The sequence below is a fragment of the Lathamus discolor genome, chromosome 5, assembly GCF_037157495.1.
Source record: "Lathamus discolor isolate bLatDis1 chromosome 5, bLatDis1.hap1, whole genome shotgun sequence".
Taxonomy (NCBI): Eukaryota; Metazoa; Chordata; class Aves; order Psittaciformes; family Psittacidae; genus Lathamus; species Lathamus discolor.
Genome location: NC_088888.1, coordinates 2,189,139 through 2,200,330, shown reverse-complemented (window position 1 = coordinate 2,200,330; position 11,192 = coordinate 2,189,139). Strand labels below are relative to the sequence as shown.

Sequence of the window (11,192 nt, the reverse complement as noted above, 5' to 3'; positions counted from 1 at the left end):
GAGCAATCCTGCACGAGGATGAGGGGAGGAACAAAAACCTGTTCCTCATGGGTCCAGCTTGCAGGAAACTCGAGCAGCTCCGTACTTGGGCATCTGGGCAGAGGTGGATTTGCTCTTCCCTCTTACCCCCAGGCTTTGTTGAGGAAGTGAAGAAGTCTTTCAGGAGCCTGGCACTTGGCTGTGCTCCTGCCCTACCCAGGCAGCATGTGCTCACCAACCGTGCTGGCAGGGGGCCTGCTGCTTCCTTACGAGTCCCTCATTAGTGTGGATGCACAGGTCAGACGTGCGGAGGCTGCAGGGCAGCAGTGCCCCATGGTGTGTTTGCTCCAAAGGCTTTGGTGCAAGCAGAGGAGCACAGCAGGTCATAGTCTGCTGCTTCCATCCTCTACTAACAGGATTAATATAGCAGTAAGCATACCAAAAGTACCCCCCTTTTTCCTTATGGCCTTCTAAGGAAGCATTTGGGAACAAATGCTTAAACAGGGCAAGTTCAGGTTAGATCTAAGGCAGAAGTTCTTAAGGGTGGTGGGACACTGGCACAGGGTGCCCAGAGAAGCTGTGGCTGCCCCATCCCTAGCAGTGTTCAAGGCCAGGTTGAATGGGCCGGGATGGAAAGGGTCCCAGCCCATGGCAGGGGCTGGAGCTGGATGAGCTTTAAGGCTCCTTCCAACCCAAACCAGTCTGGGATTGTATGATTCCGTACAATCTACTACTTTCAGGTGATTTCCAGAGCAAATCATGGCAGCGCACTGACCAAACACGGGAGCAACAACTCACTGTAGTAGAACAAAGCCACCCTGAAACCCAGCAGCCTTCACCTCCCTCCAACACTCCTGCCGCAGATCCTTCAGAGACTTAGGTGGTTAAAAGGTGCTTTGTAAATTCTCCTGGTCTTTATGAACACAAAGATATGATGTACAGCACTAAATACAAACATAAAGACTTTATTGAATGCTGCTCAATTCCCCAAAGGTCTTTCATTACAAAAGTTTTCCACACAACTGCAATTGAAGAGATTGGAATGGTACTCTGATAAAAGATGTGAAAAATACTCGATCAAGTAAACAGACAAGACTTCTATTATCAGCTTTCCACTGGTAAGAAACAGACTGCATTTTCTTGAAAGAAAACAAGGAACTGTTTATTGACATCCTTTCCTCCTTACTAAAGAAAGAATTAATAATCCCAGTTTTGGTCTCGTTCTTCAGTCCATGAGATGCTAAACCTAATGCAGAGCCATCCCAGAGCACCACTCCGCAGGGCATCCTCAGGCTGATGAGGAGCATCATTGATGGGCTCTAGGGGAAGCTCCATCCTCAGCTGTAGCAGGAGGAAGTGTCTAAGTAGCCCAGGGCCAGGAGGCAGCAAGAACAGGGTGGAGGCACTCACCAAGGGGGAGCTTAGACACAGAGCACTGAACGTGGTGTAGTTGACCTTCCCTCCTTACCTTGCCTCATTCTAACATGAGCATCAGATAAATTTGGATCCAAATCCAGTCAGGACTTCAAGGACAGCGCCGTATCCCAGCTCCTGCTGCTGCTGCCAGGGGCACATACCGAATATCTCGAGTTACTCGTAACGTACCTTGGTTTTATTTGAGAAAATACAGCACAACTAGAAGCCTTTTCTATCGTCTTAACCAAAGTATGCAGCGATGTGAAAAGCACATAGAAAACAAGGAAAAATGTGTACAGAGCAAACTCTACCACCTATGTGCAACACAATCAGAAATTCAAGTCGTAATTCTCACCACTCCCGGAAGAATTTCACTCATTAAAGGATGCTAATTCAGGCCTAGGAAACGTTGGAGGTGACAGGATACCGATAATCAGACAGGTTTACAATATGCTGTGGTATGACATCACTTAACTGCTGTACTGAAACTCAGATCTTTACGTTTGCCAGAGGGAAATAAAAGTGGCTGCTGCTGTTATACTGATGAGGTTTCTCTTGCAAATCCTTACGTATCTCAAAAGGGTACAAAAAGTGTGTGTCTGCCGAGCAGGGGCACCCGGCTCTGTTACTTGGCACTTGTGCTGTGTGCGTTGAGCACAGTGTGGGAGCTGTTCTGCTTCTCTGCCATCGCCTTCTTCAGCTTTAACTCTTCCAGCTTTCTCCACAGCTCTTCACGTTCCAACTCTTTCTTTTTCTCTCTGCAAAGAGCAAGGGATCAGTTTCAGATGTGGCTGAAGTGCGATGTGGAGACACAGTTACTTAAACCCCAAGATTCGCATCTCATAGAATGGTTTGGGTTGGAAAGGACCTTAACATCATCCAGTTCCAACCCTCACCCTAGATCATGTCTACTAAGGCTCTATCCAACCTGCCCTTGAACACTGCCAGCGATGGGGCAGCCACAGCTTCTCTGGGCACCCTGTGCCAGCGCCTCAGCACCCTCACAGGGAAGAGCTTCTGCCTTAGATCTAACCTGAACTTGCTCTGTTTCAGTCTGAACCCACCACCCCTTGTCCTATCGCTGCAGTCCCTGATGAAGAGTCCCTCTCCAGCATCCCTGCAGGCCCATAATTCCTCCTGGTTTTCTCCAAAGCTATTTTTAGTGGCAATTACAGTTTCTTCTGTTAAAAAGTGAGTGCATGAACTGGTAGTGGCAAAACTAACTTTGCTCCAGCAAACCCACAGAACTGCTGTAGTGTGGCTCTGCACAGAAAACTGCAAACCTAAGGAGGCTCTTTACATGCAAACGAATGAAGGGACTACACATCTTTGGGGGCGAGAAGCACAGCTACTGCCAGGACACAGAACGTGCTGCCCCAGCTGGCCTAGGATACCCTGCACCCCACCTCCCTGCTCCAGCAGCAGTCAGCAGGGTGAGGGAGAAGTTTGAGCTATGAAGTATTCTCCACCTCAGCTTTTCTCAGCCAAACCCCCCAGGAGCAGCAGAGCCAGCACCAGGCAGCCCCTAACAGCAGCCCTTAACAGCCAAGCCTGGTTTGACCCCTTTGGAGAAGGTGGGCTCCCTGCCTTAGTGCAGGACAAGCTGGGTCCTGCCTGCTGCAACCTCCCACTGCTGGGCAGCTCCACATCAGAACCGCCCCAGGTAAGCTCCGTTTCTTTTCATCAACACGTTTGGAAGCACTGGTCCATACCTTTGTCTTTCTGCCTTGTATGAGCTTGTGAGTTCATCAAAAAGCTTGCCATTCATTTCCATCAGGGTTTTCAGCACGTTGTACACCAGTGCCACGATGGTTCTGCGACAGAAGGAACATGACCGTGAGCACGACTCAACACAAGATGGGCTTTGGTAAACAAGAGCTCAGTTTGTGTTTTGGACGCTGAGCTTCCTATGGAAGATTCCACTGAAAAATCAGTGAATTTGTGACACAAAATCCTCAACCATCACTTCCTCTGGAAGTTAACAAGTTGCACATTTAAACATGCTCTGCTTAACCTTAAAATCCCAATTCTTGTCATTGCACAGGGTGCAATTACCAGTGCTGTGGCTGCACTATGAAGCCATTCAATTACGTTCACATTTGAACCAAGTTTTGACAACCATTGTATAGGATTTGAGTAACGAAATACGAGAGTCCAGAAAAATCAAACTCACAGCGCCAGGCCTGGGCAGAGGGACAACAGGCGCTTGCTTTCACAGTCACTAAAAGGGTTTCTGGGCAGCAGGGAGCTCTGCTAATGCAGACTCCGTTAAGGAACCAAATGGAGACCATTGAATACTAGTTCCCAGTAAAGGACCTTCCTTTCCTCAAACAGCTTGAGCAATAGTGGCTGTGTCCTGCATGGCTGTCCCTGTTTCCACCTTGGGTATTAGTCTTCTCATGTGAAAGCATTTGTATTTCAGTAAATTATCTTCAGTATGGTGGTGGTTATCTCCTATAAACCCAGTCAATTACACAGAGATGCAAAACCAGCAATCACATAGCAATGAAGAAGGTGCCCAGCATTAAGCTTAACACTGATCAAAAGAGGCAAGAGTCTTCCCATCTTTTCCCTCGGCAGCAGTTCACCAGCACTCAGCAGCACTGAGTGCAAGGCTGTGGAGCAGGGAAGCCTTGAGCAATGAGTGAAAGAACCACCCAAGAAGCAGCCGGAGGTCCAGGTTTGCCTTTTCCATGCTCTCTGTCCACTGTGGCACTACGAAATCTCCCAGCTGCACATCAGAGGTCTTACCCTCATTCAGAGCACACCTCTGCACTGAGCCCAGCCACACACCTTTGCTGGCTTGGCTTGCTTTGAACACTGGCTTTCATATGGTTTGAAGACAAAACTTATTCAGGGTGCTGGTTTTCTGAGAGGAAAAGCTTGGTTTTGAGCCAGTAGCTAAGGCCGTATCAGACAGACAGACAGGAGCATGTTTCTCTGCCCTCCAAAACAGATTAAACCCCAAACTTTCTTCCCCAAACTTCCTCATCCTCAACACACACAAAGATCCTGAGTCTCCCACTTCCTTCATACAGAGCAACTTTCATCTGCAGTCAGGAAGAGAGGGACATCCTTCACATTTGTTGAGATCCCAAGTACTATCAATGCTCCAAGAACTCGTTTATTTTCAGGCCTAGCTGATACAGGTGCAGCTACACACATCACCTGCATAGATCTGAATGACTTCAGAGCCTCCAAGGGCTTAAAGCAGGGCACCAGGTTCACTCTGGAGGTGTGGGAGTACCTGCCTGCCCTGGCTTTTGAGCTTTATATGAGCTTTATGAGTTCGTATGACCTTTGTATGAGCTTTACCTCCTGCAAATGGACTTGCAGCTCAATGCAGGATGCTGGACAGGAGCAAACTTGCTCTTTAGTATTTCAGTAGGATTACTGCTTCTTTCAAATGCGATATAAAATTACTAGTATTTAACTTCTGGCATTAAATGTAAGGTGAAGCAGTCACTCCTTTCTCACTAGCACCCTTTATAGTGCTCTTCTCTGAGTGTATCCTGCCCCCTTCTTATCCCACTGGGCAGCAATAGCTTCTTATGGAGACACTGACAGGAGTTTGTTGAGCTAAAGTAGGAAAGGACAGCAAAGCATAAATACAGCAGAAGCATCCTTTGGAGATGATATTGGTCTAAGTAATAGTAATTTGCATGTAAGACAAAACATGATTACAGGATGAAGAGCAGCATCCCATTTCCTCGTACTTTCCCAGTAAATCCCAGGTCCCCATCATAACATTGCAGAATAGCAAACACATGCTATTGCCAGAACCATTTAGCACACATCATCTCAGTGAGCTCATCTGATGTAAGTCAAAACAAAGTCACATTGACAAGCTTCTCAGCCAAACCTGATCCAGCAGCCAACTGATTTATGGTACCACAGCTGGACTTAAAACATTACGTACGGATTCCAATGTTCTTTGGAAATCTTGTACAAACTGCCAAACATAATGGGTAGGATTTTATCAATGTTCTCCTCAATCAGGCTGAGGATATATTCATTATTCCAGAAGTACAAAGCTCTTTCCGCAACCTGAAACACAAAGTTTAGGGGTCAGCAGCCACAAAAGATGAGTTACTGCAAGTTCTGCTTTTGCTTCTAATAGTCTTTTTTACCTGAAAATGGGAACTTGACACACACTTGGATATTTGCTTAAATAAAGGCTCTTCTATCTTTTTGAACTGTGTCGGTTCTATTACATCTAAGATTTCTTCAATTTCACCTAAAAACATGACCTGTTGGTATAAAAGAAAGACATCAAAAAGCATGAGAGTGTTTTGTATCACCTCTGTCAACAGAACCAAGCCAAACAGCTCATACATCAGCTCAGGAATCTGCCAAGAATGCTGTAACTGTGTGGGTCGGACAGCCACGGGCTCTGTGCAGCCTGGAAGAGCAGCATTTGATGTCTTCAAGCCTGGCTGCAGCGATTTCTGTCACCAGAGCTCTCCAAAGGGGCTTAGGAAGTGAGAAATAGCTCATTCCAGGTTTAAATTACAACCAGCACTAGGGTGGGTGCCACAGGAGACTTTATGAACACTCACACAAAGAGGGACAATGGCATTAAAGGACCCTGCTCTTAAAGAGCTGTCAGGGGGTGGGATCTGGTGGCATCAGTCAAACTCCTGATCTTCAAACTCATTTTGACTACATAGAAGAAAGCAGAAGAATTTCCCAACACCACTGAAAGCTGTGTCTGTACTATGGAAAAAGAACAGGCATTCTTCACCAGATACCTGCTATCTCAAGTGCTGCATCAGTGTCACATTGCAAGTGACTACCTCCAACCTCCTCTTTACCTAATATGAGACTTCTCACATCAAAAGAGTTTCTCTATAGGGTATCTTTATTAGAGTACAACCAATAATACGGTTTATTGTGGTAACACCACACTAAGAACAGACATACAAAAAGCCTGCACCGAGTTAACATGACAGCACCTCAGGAAGCCTGTACCTGCCCCTGCCCCACTGCCCTGCACAACACAGCAGGCACCACACACCACCAGAAACAAAGAGACAAAACCAACCTCTTTCTGACTGCACGTTTTTGGCCAAAATTTGAGCAGTCCTCTGATGACCTACATTAAAAACACAAACAAGTTAAAACAGAACAAGTTTCTATGACATACTGGAGAAGATTTAAACAAAACAGAAGAAAACCACCCCAAAAGTTTGGTTTTCCTCTTTTCTTTACCCAGAGGGTGAATGAAAACTAAATACAGGTAAATGTAGCTCCACTGAAAACAAATACTGTGCTGTCTCATTTCATATTCATCAGGTTTAGGTTATCAGGGTAATTTAGACCCTGATCACTTCACAGGTCTTTAATTATCTGGCCACACTCCACCCCCTTAGGCTGCAGCACCTCCCATATGCAGACAGGCTGAGAACACTGGGGCTGTTCAGCCTGGAGAAGAGAAGCTGCGTGGAGACCTCAGAGCAGCTTCCAGTGTCTGAAGGGGGCTACAAGGATGCTGGAGAGGGACTCTTCATCAGGGACTGCAGCGACAGGACAAGGAGTGATGGGTTCAAACTGAAACAGGGCAAGTTCAGGTTAGATCTAAGGCAGAAGCTCTTCCCTGTGAGGGTGCTGAGGCGCTGGCACAGGGTGCCCAGAGAAGCTGTGGCTGCCCCATCCCTGGCAGTGCTCAAGGCCAGGTTGGACAGAGCCTTGGGTAACATGGTCTAGGGTGCCTGTGGCAGAGAGTTGGAACTGGGTGACCCTAAGGTCCTTTCCAACCCAAACCATTCTATGATTCTACACATATTGACAGGATCCTGGTAACACTGGATTAAAAACCCCCATGAATTTAACTCTCCTGTAGCGAGATTTCCCATAGTATCTTTTGCCTTTACTTGTCTACGCTTTGGGGAACCCATGTCTTGGCATCAAGGCTTGAAGCCTGAGCACAAGCGGTATACACTGACGGCACTGCAGGGGAGCCATTGGTCTCCATCACTTCTTCTGGAATGGGAAATATGAAGGACAGAAAACTCAAAAGAAAAGATGTGAAGTTGCAGGGAAAACAGATTTCAGTATCTGTGTTGGAAACCATCTTACACAAGATGGGAAAAAAAACCTTTGGGATGCTGAATTAGAAAGTACAGCCCCAAGAGGAGCAGGGGGGAGCACAACAAACAGAGGCTGGGGGCCTGTCTCCTAGAAACAAACATCTGACGTGGCATCTAAATGACAAAATTAATGCTGGCTAAAAAAAGCACTGTAACTGTATGCTTCAGACGCAGAAACATTCTCAGAGCCTTAGAAGCATTCATCGGAGGCAAAGACCTCTCTTTCTGTGATACAACACCCAACTGATCACACCCAGCTAGAAAACTTCCTCAACTATTAGAATGCTGCAGCACCTCCCATAGGGAGACAGCTGAGAACACTGGGGCTGTTCAGCCTGGAGAAGAGAAGCTGCGTGGAGACCTCAGAGCAGCTTCCAGTGTCCAAAGGGGGCTACAAGGGTGCTGGAGAGGGACTCTTCATCAGGGACTGCAGTGATAGGACAAGGGGTGATGGGTTCAAACTGAAACAGGGCAAGTTCAGGTTAGATCTAAGGCAGAAGCTCTTCCCTGTGAGGGTGCTGGTTTTTGCCATGTTGATGTTTTTCCCCAGCTCCCAGCTGTTCTATTCACAACTCTGGGTACTGTCAAGGTGGCTTTCCAGAGATGAGCCTGGACCAGGCAGTTCTACCCAGCTGGCTGAATGGTGCAGGAAGCTGCAATGCCAACACCAGTGCCTGATGCAGGAGCAATCAGCCCCAAGGGTGACAGCTGTGCCTTTGTCTGGGAAGGCGAGGAGAAATGTGAAGCTCCCCCATTTCACTGCTATCACCTGATGGGGCAAGCCTTCACTCCCTCACTTCTATAAATGAATCACATTTGTTTCTCTGGAGTCATGACCTGAAGCAGTCTATGTAAATCCGCTTTAAATCTAGGGCCATTGTACCGTTGGTTAGCTGGTAACAGAATGACTCTGGGATATATGATTGAGATCTTGTGTTTTCAAGAACAAAACCCAACATTTACAGGTATCGTAGCTCATTCTGCCGGCACCCGACCCTTTACAATGAAAGCAAGCCAAGAAACTTCAGACAAGCACATTTGCCAAAGCAAAGCTGTGAGAAGCCACCAAACACCCCAACTGGAACATGAATTTACTGCTCTTGAAAGCATAAAACTGAGACTGCTGGAAGATTCCTGTGTCCAGCACTTGTTATTGTAAGAGTGCTGAATATACTTTGCTACAGAGACTCATACTCTCAGTGACATGATCAGGGTATAAGAGGGCAGACCTCAACAAGATACGTACTCCTTGCTCCTCAGAGAGGGTATCAGCTTCCAGCTTGACTATGCTATATATTAAAAAGCTTATATATGCTCATTTACGTTCAAAGATTGTATTCAAAGGAACATCCAACATGAATGCGGAGCTGAGATCTTGCTGCTCACACTATGCAGAACTCCTAAGTGTAATGTTCTTTCCTGAGCTCACAAAGTGACTTTCAGCAGTAGGCACTGCCTAGAAACCTGATGTACAAGAACCACACGGTTAGCCCGATTCCTTCAATGTAAAGGCCACTGCACTGAGCAGGGTTAGGTAACTCTTCCTGTCAAAGAAAGGGAGCTTCTCTGCAAACATCAGGATTGACCTAAGGCAGGCTCCCACAGCTACAAGAGCGTGCACTGAATGTCCTCTAAACTGACCCAGAGTGACAATCCCTGCCAGAAAAATACAGGAAGGTATTTGCAAAGCAGCCTCTGATGGGCTTCTTAAAATATCCCTTGACCTAAAGCCAAAGAAAAACTTTCAGATGCTCTCTCATCACTTGCCCCAAGATGTAACATTGACTTCTCAAGCACTGCAGAAAGTCTGAGCTTTGCTTTCTTACCTGACCAACTTGTATTCCTTTATAAAGCCAGTTCTGCTCAGAGTAATGGCCAAAGCAAGCACAGGCAGTGACTGCAGTGAGTTAACCTTCCCTGGTCTGAATTTATCTTTACTGACCAAGAGGCAGCCATAACCATCTGTATCACCCAGACGGAGCATTGCAATTGCACCTTGGCACTCCTGTTTCAAAAGCACTGCCTTCTTCACTGTCAAATGGGCTTGGATCCTGCACCACAGCTCTGTGAATCTGGATCAATTCATTCAATTTCACAGGTCTCCATGTAATACTGCCCATTTTCTGCTCACATGTCAGCTATCAAGATGCCTGGGTGGTTTTGTCACTTGGCTTAAGGAATAAGGCTCACACAATTCCCTTCTCCTTGCCCTATCCAACAAATGCAGCTTATTGACCAGTGTAGCTGCCAACACTGCAGTGCAGGGGGAAAGAAAGTGCTTCAAGGAGACAAGGCACATTTACAGTCAGGTCAGCCACCTTCCACCACCTACAGAGCAACTTTTCTAATGAGGAACACCAATACTTAATACATGCAGGGATAGGAAAAGGGGCAACCACTTTAAACTGAAAGGGGAGATTGAGATGAGCTCTTAGGCAGAAGCTCTTCCCTGTGAGGGTGCTGAGGCGCTGGCACAGGGTGCCCAGAGAAGCTGTGGCTGCCCCATCCCTGGCAGTGCTCAAGGCCAGGTTGGACACAGGGGCTTGGAGCAAGCTGCTCCAGTGGAAGGGGTCCCTGCCCGTGGCAGGGGTTGGAACTGGATGCTCTTAAGCTCCTTTCCAACCCAAACCATCCTATGGTTAAGTGGCTGTGCAGAAAACAAGCTTTCACTGCAATGCTAGTGAAGATCCACACTGTTCCCACTGAGCTGTTTGTCTTCTTTTTCTTATGCTGAAAAGCATAAGCTTTTCATTTTCCTGTTACAAAAAGGGATTTAAATATCAACATATCAAAGGATTTAAACATCAGCATACCCCTAATGGAAAGGTTTCCCAATGCCCAACTAAACCCAGCTTCTGTTGTGGCTGGTCTGACATCAGCCCTTGTCCCCATGAGCTGCTGCACTGCCCCGAGCCTGCGTTCTTCTTTGCAGGCATTGCCAAAGCCCCAGCACACAGAAGTGCTGCAAACCCCTTTGAGCTGAGCTGTCAGTGTGGATCACAGAGATCCAGCCTGGCAAGAGCCTGAAGCACCTGTACAGCTGCTGAGAGGCACCCCAGGAACTGAAGGGACAGCACAGGGACATGCAGAATTTCAGAGTCCTTCCTGCCTAAATGAAGCGGTGTTTTTCTTTCCAACTTTTATTTTGGGATTGTTTATGCCCTAAAATATTTCAGCTTCAAGCAGTGGCTGCGCACAAGCCACCAGCACCAAAAATACTGGGATTCTAGTTGTTACCAGGAGGGAAGACAGTTGTTGCAGGCTTTCTCATACGAGGTGATCTGCATGATAGCAGTGGTTTGAACGTCGAGTTACATTTGTGCCTTATCTTGGTCACAGGTTAAGAGGTAACTGCCCTTTCAAACCCTGTTCTAGAGTAAAAACACCCCCCCCCAAACAGCTCTGGCTCATGAAGGCAGCACAGACAGCATTGCACTGCAACTGCAGCAACTTACACTGCAATATTTAGGTGAAAGTAAAAATAGAAACCCATCCGACTGAAAAGCACACTTACGGGCTCTGTTAAAGTTGTATCTTTTTCCAGGAACTGTACAACACAATAGGCGAGCTGGAATGGAAGGCAGATGGGTAGTTAGTTGAAACAGACACTGTTTAGACATTGCAGCATAACTAAATATCACAGCTTATAATGGAAGCACTTAAGATCGGGGCAAAGAGGGACCCAACCCGAACCCCACCACGCAGTCA

At 46.9% G+C, this 11,192-nt stretch overlaps 1 protein-coding gene across 1 annotated transcript in view; it reads right to left on the bottom strand.

Annotated features, from left to right (window-relative positions):
- Positions 1–928: 928 nt before the first annotated feature.
- The window catches only part of PPP2R5A (protein phosphatase 2 regulatory subunit B'alpha), a 47,671-nt gene continuing 37,407 nt past the window's right edge, over positions 929–11,192 (bottom strand). The window contains exons 8-13 of the mRNA XM_065679374.1: positions 10,999–11,052; positions 6,440–6,490; positions 5,526–5,645; positions 5,315–5,442; positions 3,108–3,209; positions 929–2,153 (exon numbers count right to left, since the gene is read on the bottom strand). Coding sequence (XP_065535446.1) covers positions 2,021–2,153; positions 3,108–3,209; positions 5,315–5,442; positions 5,526–5,645; positions 6,440–6,490; positions 10,999–11,052 — 588 coding nt within the window. The 3' untranslated portion in view covers positions 929–2,020. The remainder of the gene's footprint in view (positions 2,154–3,107; positions 3,210–5,314; positions 5,443–5,525; positions 5,646–6,439; positions 6,491–10,998; positions 11,053–11,192) is intronic.